Genomic DNA, 16,246 nt, shown 5'->3' on the forward strand with positions numbered 1-16,246 from the left:
CTGGTGTGGACAGCAGGCTCTTTGGAGTTATTTCCACAAAAACCTTGATTTCCTGGTATTACTCATGAGGGATCCTCATTTTAAAATGGCTTTGAAAGCACTGCTAATTAGGTCACTTATTTACATGACAATCCCCTGCGTTTAAGGCTGGTGGGTGGGAGGAAAGAAAGCAGGAACAAGAGTAATTAGTGTAATCATGACGGTAAGCTAAGTGCTGACCCCAAGGCCCCAAGATCAATACTGGGACTGCATCCCGGTGGTGTGCCTATTGTCTGAGATAAAGAACCATAAATGCTGAGCATCCAGGTCAGAAAAACAACGTCTCATTTTCTAACCATTAAATATTTGATGTAAAGCGTCGAGGCTGGGGAAAGGAGTAACCACTAATCCATAAGAACAGCTTCACTGCAGACATTCAAGGGAACAAGGGCAGTGAAAGGCACTGGGAGATCACTTGGACAAGAAAACAAGAGGTCTCAGTTGGCTGATGGCTGCGTGGTTTTATATCCCTTCTATCCAGCAAAGCAGACCTATATTTCAGCTATGAAATTTTACTACTAAAATTATAAAACGAACCAAAACCATCTCTTAATCCTCAGGCCTTACCAAAACAACTACTGTGCCTTCATGAGGTTACTGGTTCCAGGCTGGTTTGGGAAGTTAGACTTAACCACTTTGCTGTTCCCAAACAAGTGGTTTTGGTCCTCTGGAAGCCAACTCAGCTAAGATGGTACCAGCTGGACCCTTGTCCCCTGCCTGAATGGCTCTGCTCAGTTCTTTTTCTGCTTCAGGTGGTGGTAAGAAACCAACAGGCACAACTTTGCGTTTGGATCCGAGACAACTTTGCTGAATTGGCACATGGAGGGGAAAAAAATCCAATTTTGCTACTTTAAGTCAATCCATTGAATCCTGAGGCTCTTTGAAAGAAAACATATCTTTTAGCAGTGCTGATGGCTCTTGGGGTCAATAACAAGAGGCTCATATACGTTGTATTTCAGGATATTGCCAGATACATCAAATTTCCACTTTGAATGTATTCTTAAAGGCCTCTGCTCTCTGACACTGGTTCCTCCATTAGGTTCTTACCATTCAGTATAGGGTAACTAGACATCTTGCCGTATCTGCTGAACCTAAGGTTCAAATATTAGCTAGGAGTATCTGAGCTGAATGTAGCAACTTCCCATAAGTTTAAGTAAATTTGTAGCTCCTACTAAAGCTAAAAATGGTGATTAATGTGGTGATCATAGATGGTTTGGTGTAGAATTGACAGATTTACATTCTATTGCGCATGAAGAAGGCCAAGTTCTCCAGTCCTTGCTCAAGGGGAGTCCCACCTGGGGAAACCCAGGGCTGAAGGACAGTGTCTCATTTCTAAACACCAGCCCCAAACACACCATGTACAACAGTGGGATTTGTTGTAGTAGGGAGATACTGTTGGTCATCTCTGCAATATCCAAGAGATGTGACCACAGGACCAGGATGAGCCATGGGATTGACAAGAAGGAGATGTGTGGATCTGAGCCACGGTGATGTAGTTGAGATGGCCAAGAAAACCTTCTCCTATCAGCTTCTTCTGTTTCTCCCCTGAACTTCCTAGATCCAAATGAAAACATCCTACACCAATCTGAACCAGCTGTTCCCAGACAATATTAACACTACCCAGAAGAGGGACTTAACATCTTGAACTTGTTTCAGGATAAGCCACATTTGTGTAACAGGTGGCCAGCTCATGATATGGAGAGAATGAACTTGCAATGTAAAATAAATCCTAGACACAAAATGAGTTAACCTGATCAAACAGGTTGAAGGGCAGAGATGGGAAGAGATCGCCCCAGGACAACGGCAGCTCCCTTAAGACAATGTGTCCACAGCTACGAAATAGGAAAAGACCCCACAGATGACTGTTTTATGACAGCTCACAGCAAGTGAGGAGGGGATTTGGTCCCATTTTTAGCATTTTCAGAACAGCACTAACTGCTCAGGTAGTGGAAGAGAAAAAAAAAAAAGTGTTGGAGAATGTGACTGCTTAAGAAGCTAAATTGGAAAGCTGTCATTTAGACTAAGTTATATTGAAGCAACTGGAATTCATCAAATCATACACGCACGCAAGACTTCGTCTTTTCAAGTTAATGGCAGATGTTTTTACATTTGGAAGAAATTTGCAGCGTTTTCTGCTTTAGAAAGAAATGCAGTTTTGTTAAAATAATAATGCAACAGCATTCACATCTCCCATGTGAGGTCAGGCACGTGTTGATCACCTTTAATCTGGCTTTTAAATAAGGTTCTCTATTAATAGATCTCTACAAAAAAAAAAAAAAAGTTCTCCATAAGCAATCAATACAGCAAGATGTGTTACAAGCTCAATGACAGAAAAAAATAAGCTCCAACGGGAGAGAAATATAGGCACATTTAAGAGCTGAATTCAGTTCATTAGAAACACCAGGGTTAAACACAAAGACCCGTCTGAGTTCACCACCGCAGTGTGGCCTGACTATGAAATGAAAGGCATCAATTTTACCACCGCGTCGGCCCTGATTTTCATTTGTGCTGAGACCCCTTTACACCACTCTGTCAGCAGAAAGGGGCCTTAAAGTGTAAATTATAGCTCCTTTCCTCTGGCAGAGTGGTATAAAGGGGCTCTGCCATCAATTTTAAAAGACATCACTTTCTCAAGTGTTGCGGGATGCTTTCTGTTAGCTATCAAAGCCTATTTCAGTACGAGGAGGCACGCTGAGCCAGGCAAAGGGGAGGCTGACCTCACGGGTGTAAAGTGCTCCAGGATAGTCTTGATCCTGTAATGTCCTTCACTAACCTTTTCAAAGTATTTTGAGATCTATGGCTGGAAAATGCAATGCAAATGCTCAGTATTATCATTAACAAGAGCCAGAGAGCGACAGAAATCTGCGGTATTTGGTAAAAAGCTGTTGCACAACCCATTTTTCTTCCCCCTGCTTTTAAATGAAGCTGTGGCTCACCAGGACTGCTGCAAGTCTGGGGGGCGAAGTGCTGCCCTGCTCATCCACAGAAGTGGTGACAGCACCTTCCACATGCTGCCCTTTGATTTTGGGGTGAAAGCACCCCTAAATGGGTGAAAAGCAACCTGCTTTGGAAGCATCTGTGATATGGTAGTGAAGAGGCTGAATGCCTTTGTAGGCACTTCAGAAGGGCCAAATTCTGTCCTTGTCAACTCTGCAATGCCCCTACACAAATCTCCTCATTTTGTAACACCCTAAAACCCAAGTGACAGAGCAAACTATGTCCTGACAGCTTCCTAACCAGACCCAGCTGCCAGGCAAGAGCCATGGCAAGCCAACGATTCCTAAAATTTATTATTGATGTCCTTGTTGTGATTTTACTTCTAAACAGTTCTGCAGTCAAATCTGGCGGGCTCATAAACCCACAGGAGACTGAAGCCTTGAGTTTGGAAAGCAGGGGACGGCAGTTCAGTGTGGCAGTGCGAATTGCAGGAAAACTGAATAGAGCAGGAGCAAACTCCACGCGACCTTTCTGTACATTGTAAGGCACAGTTTCAATTAGGTTGATGTAAAAAAAAAAATCCAATGGGAAAGGATTTCCTCGGGAGGAACAGGAGACATTTATCTACCAATCTGCATATTGGCATGTGCATCACTTTGACGTATTGACATCACTTAAGCACTGCTTTGGCTGTCACGGGGTGCGACGGATGGCAGAGGGGCTGGGTGGGAGGTGGGAGGCAGCATCCTGCCCGGAGCTGTGAATCTGCATGCCCCCAAATACAGCTTGTGTAAAATGGGGGGAGAACTGCAAAGCCACGTCCTTCCGACTGTCTGTGCAAACCCTGAAAAAGGAGTGTGGCGTTTCCTCATCTCTCATTAAACCCGTGTGCAGCTGGCTTAACCAACCAGAGTAATTAGCTCCGTGTATAATGCAAATCGCCGCAGTGGAGACCTGGCTCTGCCGGCGAACGATTGCAATTTATGTCTGCAAAGAAACGGCTTCACCCTGTTGGCTTTGCTGTGGCTCAGCTCTGCAGACAGCAGCAGGGTTAGGATGTCCCAGCGATGGAGCCAGCTCTCAGAGGTCACCCGTGCATCCCCCTGGGGTGCTTGCCCCACAGATGGACTGCAGGAGTTAATTCCGAATTTGTACTCACGTTTGTCCTCGATTTATTTAGGGTTCACTTTCTAGTTTCTGCCTAGACAAATGGTCAGCCCGAAGTCTATTTGAAGCCAGGGTTGTGCAGATTTTGAATCTTGGCTTTTTAAGGAATCTTTGCTTCTGTGCCAACTTCTGAAGGGCAACAGGAGACAAAGAGGAGCTGGTATTGAAAACCAAGAGCTTTGACACCAATCCAAGTAATCATTGGTTTAGATTTGGTGTTAAGAACAGTATGTGTTGAGCCCCTCATGCTTTTGAAGCTTTTTGCTAAGAAAAAGGATAAATGTGCATGTATGTATGTGGTCTTCAAGTACGGCAAGATTCTCACTTAATTGCATAAATCCAGGACCTGGAATGCTACAAAAAGCAACAAACATCACAGAATAAGAACACTCAATACTTTTTTTTTTTTTTTTTTTTTTTCCAATTTCTGCCTTTATTTCAACACATTCCTGACCCAGCTTTTCCTGTTGTGGTGCTCTTTGCTGGACCTCCCTACTTTGAATGAACAGAGTTGCAGGATCTATTTCTAAAGAGACTTAATTTGTAGATAAGGACACGACGGGAGAGGAGATGTTTTTCTTGAGGCTCCTGCTAGAATCCTTTTCTTCTAGCTAAAGCTGTTAAGGTACTAGAATTGCATAAAAAATATTATTCATTAAGGATCAGAAACAGAAAGCACACACAGAAACTGAACGCGATATACTGACCAAACTTTGGGTGGATGCAAGAGTATCTACTTATCTATAATCATACGCAGACACATTGTACACGTGCAAAAACTTCGCTTCCAGTAAGTCATCTGGAAGAGAAAGACGATCTTGTTTCATGTGAGCTCAGGAAGAAAGTCATCTTAAACCCAATGTTTAAGGCAGCTGGTTGGTAACTGCTGACTACAGCCATCTGAAGTCACAAGATGCCAAGAGCCAGCTGAATGTAAAAGGATAGCTGCAGCTCTGCTGGCTAATGGCTCATCTTTCATCTTCCCACCTGCTCACAGCAGGCAACCATCTTAAAAATGTAAAGATTGGCCCAACTTCTTCATCATGCATAATAATTCGCTCTTTGTAAAATATTCACAGGGCTTCAGACGGCTGTAGTTCCACAAAGAGGAAAGGCTGAGGCTTTGTTTTGTCTGCCCAGGACAAGGCAGAGAAGCAGGAGAGGAAGTGGGGAGGAAACCCGACTTCCATTTTCACATAAAACCTACTCAAAATTGACGTGACTTCCTCAGTTAAATTCATCCACTTCCAGCAACTTTAATCCTTAAATTGTTATTGTTAAAAAAGAAGTTTGTATTCCCTCAAAAGACAAGAGAAAAAGAAAATGACTTTGTCATATCTGACTGGTTCAGAAAATATAAAATCCAATTCTGAAACAGTGCAGATAAGGGAAGAGCAATGGAAGAGCCATCAGCTTAGCAAACACTAAATAATGAATAACGCAGAGACTGCCCAGCATGATAAAACACTCTATTAGCAAGACTGTTTTTAAATGAGTGATAATTGTGGCACATCCACAGCGAAAGGTTATTGAATTTTTATCTGTAGTGAGGGGCCTTTTGACAGCCTAACCAAAAAGCCACAGATGTATAGCACCCTTTTTAGGATTTCCCCAAATGTTTCCACACCCGACCAGCTCTGCCTAGTGGTTTCTGAAGACTTGCAGCTATGTCCGTAATTTGCCAAGGAAGCTTTGCTGGGAAAGCTAACAACTTTCTACAAGGAAGGAAAATGGCGCCACTACTACTGTGTTATGGACTTGTTGGGGATTATGTTTTTTTTTTTTTTTCTGGCAATGCACCAAAAATCCTGGTCCCGGTCACTCACTGAGGGCTTTGATGATGCCCTGAGTGGGGCTGAGATTCAATCTCAAATGGCTGGGACAGAAAAGACTTTGCAGGTGACTAACGGCCTGTCAATTTGGGCATAACGAACCACGGATTCCAGTTGCATTGGACTGGAATACCTGGGTTTCACGTGGGCATGTCTTAAAGTCAAGTTACTGATGCTGAAATGATGAAGCCGGCTCCACTTATGGCAACCCGAGTCTGAATGTGTTGAGCTTCAGTGAGTGGCAGAAAACTCTTTCATTTAGCTTTACTTTTGGTCATTTTATCTCCCTCCCTTTCCCCTCGTTCTCATTAACATGCTGTGGCTTGCAGCAATCAGATTCTCAGAAATTCAGATGATCAAACCAACCCAGAAAAGAACAGAGTAACTCGTATGACAGCCGAGCGTTACGGCATTAACATTGTATGAATCTTGGAAACAATACCTAGTTTTCTAGTTTTCCTTTTTCCTCCTCCTGCTCAGTCCAGGTGGGACAGAAAGAAAAATCCCATCTCATTTTTCCTCTGTTCTTTATTCTTTATATGCTTCCCCCGAAGAATCGCACTCCCCTGTATATCACTGGAGCTGGCTGGGTTTGTAAATACATCTGACTTCCACCACCACCTCTGCCCCACAGCATCACTTTTTACTTCTCCCATACAGACTGCAGTCAGCTCTATTGACGTTTCATTTACGAGAAATACTCCACCAGGTTTCATTTATAACCAGGAGGTCAACAGCCTCTATCATTTTCTAACGCGGCTCCTTCTTCTTCTTGTTTCAGATATTCCTGGCATTTGTGTACAGACATTTTAGCGCATTGGTATGAAGTTATTACAAAGGAAGATGAATTTTTATTGTCAGGAGGATGCTGACAAGCAAAGTATTACACTTTATACTTTTATTTTTATTCACTGCTGCATGTAACGTCCTCTCAGAAGCTTGAAAGTCATGCTCATGCCCTTTTGTGTTTGGAAAACATTGATTTTTTTAAAAAAATTGAGTTTCAACTAGAACTGAAATTATGAATGATGTTTTTATTTCTAACAACTTTGACTGTTAGAGCCTAACTCCTCAGCCCCCAAAACTCCTCTGGTTACTAAAGTTCTGGGAATAAGTATTTGCCTATTGAATTTTAATAGCATTTTCCACTGTGTTTTTGTTTTCTTTTTTTCTTTTATTTTCTTTTTTAAAATTTTAATATTGTGAAGTACACATTGTGAGAGCCCAGCAGTTCTTCTTGTCGCTCAGGTATCCTCCAGAACTCACAGTATGGGTTATAGAAATATTCAAGCGACCCATGGTATTTTACATCTTTAATTGTTTGCTGATTGCATAATCTTAATTATCCTGCTGGAGCCCAACCAACGGATCAGGGACAATTGGAGCAGAGTTCAGAGGTCCTGCTCTAGAGCAGATATAAGCCAAAGGAAGGACTGACCCTCACTCACCCAGATGATGATGCTCTCCTAGACGGTCAAATAAAGCCCAGTACTATTGTAGAGAAGCTGTGCTGCCAAGGGGCAACAATTTTAAATGAGATGTAACACTAAGACTTTTCCTATTTAGCACCAGCAAATTTTCCCCAGCACTTCCCCAGAAAATAGGGCAGAAGTGATTTTTCAATGCAAAATTCGCCCAGAAGCTCAGAAGATGTGGTTGCTCCCGGTCCTGCTGCTCTGTGCAGACCTTCCCCCTACCAACTGCCGAAATGCCAGGTATCCTCACCACGTCTCCACGTGTCCTGCTGCCCTGCTAAGCTGTGTGGGCATCTTTATGTAATACTGTAACACGTTTACATGTGCACTAACTCTTTACAGCACCTGTTGCTTATCACGTAAGCCAAACTTCCTGAAAGTGGTAAGAATAAAAGGACGTGGTATTGGTATGGTATCGCTATCTTCCTCTTATCTAAATCTGTTTTAAGCAATCGGAGCACAGCTGGGAGAGTGCACTGCTGGAGGGCTGATGAGCCACTGATTTTAAACAACGGAGAAGAGCAATAATCACACTTAGCTGCATGCCGTGGATTGCCTTGCTGCTGCTATGCAACGTGACAGAGGCAGCCAGGAGGTCAAAGACACCACCTTTGGTACGCCACATGTTCTGACCTGTTGACATTCACCGCATCGAGGCAGCCGGCGACGTGCAAACAGCAGCCCTGTCATGTTGCAAGCGGCGTTATTATTCTTAAAAAGCATTTTGTGTGATTAAAACAGCTTAGTATGTTTTAGTGGAAAGGCTTCAGTCAGGCAGCAGAGGAGCTGTGGGCTGTTTGTGCCAAGCTCTACTTCTGGGGCACAGCCACAGCCCTCTTCTGAACGTGACCCTGGGCAGACAACACCAATGATGGTGATAAAAGGAGAAGCAACACTAATCACGTCTCTAGCACTTTCCAGACAGAAAAAATCACTGTTCTCAGGGGAGAAGAGCGAAAGATGGAGCGCAGAGAAGTGAAATGATCTCACAAAGGTAGTGTGGGTGATCCCTGACAGCCAGGAGCAGGAGTGGTGTCTCCAGGCTCTCCCTTCTCTGCCCTCCTTGCACCTTGGTTCACCAAGGGCTGCCTCTGCAGGCTGAGCATCAGTGCCCCGCAGTGACACGCACGTTAGGGCATTCCTCATTAAGAGCTGCTTGGTTTCTCTACTGAATTTATAATACCTATATTTTTAAATATTCAGTGATCGAGCAACACTTTAAAGAAAGCGAAACCTGTCTCAGCACGGATACCTACTCCTGTGGAGTGTCATTAGCAGGGACTGCTGAAAAGCTTGAGCGTTGAAGGACCCAACAGAGTTTATGCTGGAAGTGATGCCCTTGGCACCATCGCACCGTGCTCCCCACCACAGCCCGAGCAGATGTCACACCACGGTGTTCACTAGGAAGAAAGAGATGGAGCTGCTTTGCTTTCAGCTCTCCTTTGGCATAAACCCTTTGAAATCAAGAAGAAAAGCCCACGCCTGCGCAAATTGCATAATTATACTGGTTTCCATCTCTACAATGGTCGTCCTATGGGAGCTACTTACTCTGGGTGGCTGAGAGGCTGGAGAAGGCTGCCTTGGTGCGACCTGCTAACCACTCCAGGCTCTCGTGCATGTTGGCCAAGGCCTTCAGGTCGCTGACGTCCCGCAGGATCTCCTGCTGGGGGATGAGCTTATCTCCCAGGTTGCCGATGAGAACTTCTGACTCTTTGCCAAAAGCAGCCCTGAAATACAAAAACGAAGCCAGCCTCAGAAATAGAGCACAGGGCCAGCAAGGGGGAGGTGGAGAAGGTCAAACCACCCAGAGCAGAACTGCTCCAGGGCAGGATCTCAAGACGGTTGTCTTGTGGAGTTTTGAAAGTCTCATCAAAGTGAATAAAATATGCTGCAGTTCATGACACGACTGTCTCAGGGATTTTTTTCTATCATTCCCCCTGCATTTACAGTCTCGGCATTTCATTTCATTCCTATAGTTACAAACCTGATTCCAGTCAATCCCCACAGCCCTTTCCCCCACCACTTACACCCTTCCCAGGCATGCAGCTGCTTTCCGTGTCTCTCTGGGGTACGTACAAATATGCAGTACTTTTAATCTTTCCTTGTAAACCACCTCTTTCAACCTCTGAAGCAATTTCGTTCATGCATACATCAAAAGAAATCTCACATGAAACTTGAGGGCTTATCTCAACAAACAGACAAATGAATGATTTTGAACATTAGCCTGTGTGCTATTTTGCTTATAGGTAGCACCTGCTGAGAAATGATGACCAAGACAAACGTGCTTACCCCCATAAAAATGAAAAATCTCTTTTCAAGGTGTGTAAATGCTCCCTCCAGTCTCACGCTCCATCTTTTGCATTGAGATTTAACTTTCCCAGTACTCATGTCCACGAAGAACTGGTTTGGTAAAACTCTTTGCATGGCAAACACCCCCAAGGCTTTTGCAGGTAGGAGATGGTAGGTAGGTAGGATGACTTTTTGAGTACCATTAGGACAGAGAAAATCACCCAACGGTCCCTACACCTGATTACAATAACTCCTGGATGAAGCCAAGTGCATTTTATAGAAAGACTCCAAGCGACGGCACATTTACCCTGGTCCTCAGTACACTGTTCCCATCATTAGTTGCTCTTTTTGTTACGCATTTGCATTCCACTTTCATTCAACTTTGCAAACCTCCACTTCCTGTCATTAGCTCTTTTATGAACTTACAATGAGGAATCATGCTGCTGAGCATAATAACTGCAACGAACTGCAGCAAAATAATCCCATCAGTGGCGTTTTATATACTATCCAAGCAGCTTTATTGCCAGCATCTCGCTAGATTTGTGGGACTTCACTGTCACTTGAGAAAAAAAGAAAAAAAAAACACAACGCTGAAATGTTTTAAATTGCTCAATGGAATTCATTAAAGGCAAAAAAAAAAAAAAAGAGTCTTCATTAAAAAAAAAAATCTCTTTGAGGATTTTCTTCGCCCTGACAATACAAAATACGTTGCCTTAGGCTGTATCCTAGGTGCCATGGTTTGAGAGGAACAACCTTACCTCGTGGTTGTGTTTGAAGCTCAGCCACAGGAGCATCTCCAGCTCCATGGAACAGGGCAGTGGCAGTTCAGCTGGCCTCCCTCTCCATTAGCTGGGGCTAATTTTGATCTGTCCTGGCTACTGGAAATAGATGAAATCCTTTCTGCACTTCAGGAAAGGCCTTAGCAAGCCTTCCTGCCTGGGCACTTGCATGATATTAATAACAGGCTACAGGCAAGGCCAGCCTGAGCGACTCCTGCGAAGCCCAACCCAAGGCTGAACTGCATGGCCAAGCTCATCACCAGGCTTGAGCGTTTTTTCTTCTGTAATGCATGATCATTCATTCAAGCAAAACATGTTATTGGCTTCTGCAGTGGCCACAAAATAGCTCACTTAGCTCTGCCCACCTACAGACCCTCAGATACTCTCTTCTGCTCCTGGGGACTAGAAGACATGTCAAAGATAAGCTTTTCCCACCCAAACCGAACCATTCCTCTTGATTTCCACTGTCAAATCCCACTGGCAACTGCATTAATCACTCCGAAAAGTTAAGCAATGAAACATTTGGTGGATTTCTACCTTCGTTAACATGGCTTTCCGATACAAAATGCAGCAGAGAAAGCACTTGTTTGTGAGTCACCATCTGAGAGCTGTGAAATGCGGAGTCACGAGCGCGCCGCTGCCCACAGCCGCGATTACAAGTTGGTTTGGAGCACAGGGACGGCTCTGCTGCCTTCCCACACGCCGAAAAAGGTTTTGGCACTGCTTTGGGTGGATGCCTGGGCATGAATAATACAGTGCTTTCCGTCAGGCTGCAATCTATATAACACAAAGCAGGGCGCATTTCCTATTTTAACTCCCAACAAATCAGGTTTGCTATGGAAAGCGATACTCTAAAACGCTGCTGCGACAAATGCAGTTCTGACAGTCTCAAACAACAACCAAAGTTTGTGCCAAAAGGACGGCAAATGTATATTTTTTAAAAAACACATATCCTTGACTGCAGAAACCTCAACTCTCCCTTTCGCACGAGCATCTACGACAGAGACAACCTTCAGCAAATAACTCCCTTCTAGAAGATGACTTTTAAGGGATCTCGTGAATTGCAACAATTTAACTTGAAGCCTGCTGTTAGCAAACGCCTCCTTGAAGCCAACTCTTGCTATTCCGGATGCATGCTTGAGCGACTACTCACTACATGTATTTCTTTATTAAATTTGCAAGGCTAAACATTTGACAGTAAGGATATGACAAAAGCAAATCATCTGAATATCCAAAATTAGCTCTGCATTTTAGGATAGCATCTTCAGACCTTTGATTCCCGTACGGTTTTTCAGCTGTACTTCTTACTTTTCTAGTCACTTATGTACCTGTAAGTGTCTAAGACAGAGCCAGAATGCATGAACTCATCTGTAACCATTTTATGCATATAATTTACAAGTTTTTGATGCTTCAGTGGGTACCTTTGGTTTGAATTACCATGATTTTGAAAACCCAGATCCCATCCTACCTGAACTCCAAAGTTTCCTTTGGGTTTTGCCAAAGCTTTCCAAAAGACAAAAAAAAAACCAAAACAAACCAAACCAAACCAAAAAAAACTTTCAGAATTTGTTGAGCACTCAAGGATGAAATTTCGAGCTGTGGAGATGACATGTTTTAGAAAGCAAGAAATCCACACAACCGAGGGGTTTATTATGGAGTGTTTTATGGAACTGGAACAAAAGGCAAGGCTCCACTCTCCTGCAGGTAATTCAGTATGTATATACTAATGCCCAAGGTTAATATTGGTTAATGGGTTAATATTACGTATCAGCTCCACCGTGAATAAAGAACATTCAAGTACGTTTCTTCACTGCCCAGCTGCTCCTTTGTCGGGGCTCACTCTTCGTTATAACTGTATTTGATGCTGGTGCCACAACACTTCATTGCCTTTTGGTCTCAGTTCCCATGGGATTTATACGTGCTTCAATAGGGTTCTCTCTTAAATTTCCGCTTTGTCAGACAAGGCCAGCTGCGCCAGCTATGTCCTTGGATTAACAAAGCACTTCATTTTGTTTCCCTTTGTTAAGCCATCCATTTATATATATTTTTTTCCAACACAGTGACCAGCAATGTATCAGCACTAGATCCGTTCTGTTCCCGTGGATACTGCCTGGGATGCACAGCGCATCCTCGGTACCAGCAGGGATGGGGAGAAGTCGGGGTCCTGGTTTCCAAGAGGAGATTTCTGCAGACAGTTTGGCTGCCCCCTCCTCTCCTCCAGACAGCAGGAGCACTGGTGATGCATTTACGGGATGAGTTGTTGATAAAATTAAACAACCTGTTGAGCTAAACTGACTGGAAACACAGGGGCTGATGACAATAGATGAGACTTCCCCTCATCTCTGTTTCAGCCTATACATGGGAGGACAGGAAACTTGTACACTAGGGAAGGAAGGCCAGAAAAGAGCATATGTGAGAAATGAGGGTGGCCTGGGCTACATTTAAGGCACTCTGCCTGTGCCAGAGCAGGGCTGAGAAGCAGCCAAGTGTCCGCATCAATACAGCAGAATGAGGAAGGAGGTCTCTGATGTACCCTTGGCAGCAGCTTCACATTCGCTTACTGCTCCTCTCCTTTTTCTCTGCCAAGAAATTAGCTTCAATTATCCCTTCTGCAAATAAGGCCGAGCATAAAGCTCACCGGGAGGGAGTGTGGAGCTGCCAACAAGAGAACCTCCTGGGAGTCCCCCCAGGGACACACTGACCCGATGAGGACCTCCTGTCCTTTCTTACACCCTCCAGACCACAGACCTCAGAGGGATCCTTTCCCCTGAGCATTGGCTTGCAGAGGAGAAGCAACAAAATGGATTTAAACCACAGCAGAAAGCAGCAGGCAGAGCTGTGTCTGTCTAGGAAATATCCTAAAGTTATCTGTTGAACTGAGAACAGGGCAAAGATAATTTGTTTTCTATCCTTGCATTTTAGCCATAGTCAGCTTGGGGACTGCGCTTAAAAACTGTAGATAGGAACTACACAGGCAGACAGATTTCCCCTGAACCAAATCAAAGAAATCCCTATTATGTTCTTATTTATAAAGAAAGAGAGAGAAAAAAAAGTGGTTTGTTTCTTCATCTCGCACCAGAATTTGTTCAACAGTCATCAAGAAATTGTGCAAGCACCAAAACAAATAACCCACGTGGGCTCTTCCTGCAAAAGGAAGCCCTCGGAAATGATTCGCTGCCGCAAGAACAATAAAACCCGGCCCAGATGTCTTTCTACAGACGCCGTGGTTTCACTCGTTTCAAAGGTTCAGCACCTGAAGCTATTTTAAAAATTCAGCACACGAGGACGTTTTTTTCGCAGCACATCCAAACAGCATTGTAGCCGTGATGAAAAGATGCTGCAGAGCATCCTCAGTGGATATCAATTCACGCTGCCAACCGACGGTACTCCGTTTTAAAGGACTGAAGATCTTAGCCCAGCCTAAAAACGACCCAGATTTGAGGTTCACCGGGATTTGCAGCGCCTCAACAACAATTTGTGCATCTCTACTAGGGGCCCGGCGCGATCAGCGCCAGCACTCCCAGGCAGCTCCAAATCTCCGCTGAGAGGTCGCAACACCGTCGAAAAGCAGACAGCGCTAATTGACAATTTTAAGCTGTAGCATCACGCGCCATCGTCTCGCTTAAATTTATTTGAATATTCTGGTCTTGTTAGGTTTGTATTATATAATTTATCACAGCAGACAGGGAAGTGTCTCGGAGTATATTGTGTAGCTCTAATGATGTGATTTAACGATATTAAATCTTGTTAAAGCAGGAGCTGGTGTTAAAGCTTTGTGAAGGAGCTGAAGCTCCACATCCCTGCTCTGCCTTCCCTCTCCATCCCTGCCACGCAGTGTAGGGGGACCCAGAAAGGGACCTTGGCAGAGCTGAGCACTGCTGCACTCATTTCAGTAGATATTGCAATCTGTAGGATAAATCAGTCTGAAGCTGGGAGATTCTTCCTGGATTCAGGTCCAGAACACACATAACCATCAACTGCCCCCTACTAAAACTCATGAAAAACCCCAAACCTAGCCCAAATGCCCCCAAACTTCATCTTCATAGGACAAGTAAAAGATGAAGGGAACACATTTTTCTTAAGATCCAAGAAGAGATCTAGATACTCATTTCATAGAAAGGAGCAGACTGTCATCAAATGGAAATGACTCACACCTACGGCACACCCAGATTCATCGTCCCAGTAGAGGAAAAACATCTACAGAGCCTGCTGCCAATCTTCCCAGACCATTCTTTCCCCCTTTAGAAGTACTGTGAATACAAGAAATAGAGCCTGGGAAGCTGGAGATGGAGGCCTTTTATTTTTGAGAGAAAGGAACAAGGAAAGAAAGACAGGAAAGCTACGACTGAAAATGGGAGGGAAACCTAAGACGTAAAGAAAGAGAAAAGCCGTCCATGAAACACCGGAGCTTTGGGCATCGAAAGGCAATATAAATAATGGAAAGCTCCAGATCTAACGTGACAAAAAACACCCACCAGACAGCAGATGGAACAACCTAAGACTTAGTTTTTGACTAAAACCTTCACCAGTGCCTCCTGGCTGCCAGAGAGGTGGAAGAAGGGAAGAACACCCTGCCTCAAGGCAGGACCTGAGCTCCACGCTCCCGTCATTGTGGCTCTCAATTTTGCATGAAGGAAGGACTTGAAGGCCTGGTGCAAATTGTCCCAGCTCATTCCCAGTTCTGCAGACTATTTATGCAATAGAAAATTTTAAGCACGTCTATCCCTTTGGAAGCAGTTGAAGCAATTCAAGCTGTGATAGGAGCAGCTGATGAACTTGCACGACACTCAGGATTTCGGCCCCAAAACTGGAGGGTATGTTTCTTGCTCCTGCCACACATTCTGGTGGGACTCCCTTTAGTCTATCCCTGCTTTCATCCTTTAGCCTGACGTTTTTGTCTTGTCCAACAGTGAAACATCTCCAGCGTAGTCCCAAATCTGCAAGCAGGCTCCAGTTTTATATTGGAAGTACTGGCAGGGGACAGCATTGGCAAAATCAAGGGAAGAGAAGAGATCCTATTAAGCAGGGATAGTGTAACTGTCCTGACCGACGCCATTTGGGAGAATTTGGTGATTATACCCCTTCCTTTTGGTGCAGAGCGACTGAGGATGAGTATCTGCAGGTGAACGGGAGATGCAGCAGGCAGCTGGAGCACTCTGCAGTCAGGGTTATCCCCGTTAGAAAAACAAAAGCAGTGGAAAGAAAAGGCTTGTGGTACATGGAGACACTGAGAACGGGGTTTTTAAATTGCTACATCAGCTGCAGCCTGAGAATCTGATCCCAAGTTTGGTGTTCAGGAGCCTGCTGGAGTCAAAAGGTGAGAGGAAATGCAAACACTCCATCCGCCCCCTAACATGGATTTGGCATCTTTGATCTGCAACCGTAACAATCTGCGTTGGGGGGTGATGTTCAGATCACCTTGGGGTTTCCAGGCAGATGTACTGCCCCATGAATTGCCAACATACCTTCCTCAGCTTCCCAAACACGTCATTCCCCTCGGGTGCAACGTGTCCTTAGCCCCTGCCACCCCTTCTGCTGCAGAGCTGCACTGAAACCCAGAAATTTCTGCTACAACTCAAGTGTGACCAGATCTGAAGCTCTTTTTACATTGCTTTCCTTCGTCAAAGGCAAACCTGGAAATGATACATCTCTGGGTTTTATCACCAACATATCTGATTCAGTAATGAACTGAAGGCTAACCTTTATAAAGCGATAAGGGCAGCATATT

At 44.4% G+C, this 16,246-nt stretch overlaps 1 protein-coding gene across 2 annotated transcripts in view; it reads right to left on the minus strand.

Moving 5' to 3' along the window:
• EXOC4 (exocyst complex component 4) overlaps nt 1–16,246 on the minus strand; it is a 379,564-nt gene that overhangs the window by 39,656 nt on the left and 323,662 nt on the right. For both annotated transcript variants that reach the window (XM_035319681.1, XM_035319676.1), the window contains exon 14: nt 8,999–9,177. In XM_035319681.1, coding sequence (XP_035175572.1) covers nt 8,999–9,177 — 179 coding nt within the window. The remainder of the gene's footprint in view (nt 1–8,998; nt 9,178–16,246) is intronic.

The sequence above is a fragment of the Oxyura jamaicensis genome, chromosome 1 (genome assembly GCF_011077185.1).
Source record: "Oxyura jamaicensis isolate SHBP4307 breed ruddy duck chromosome 1, BPBGC_Ojam_1.0, whole genome shotgun sequence".
Taxonomy (NCBI): Eukaryota; Metazoa; Chordata; class Aves; order Anseriformes; family Anatidae; genus Oxyura; species Oxyura jamaicensis.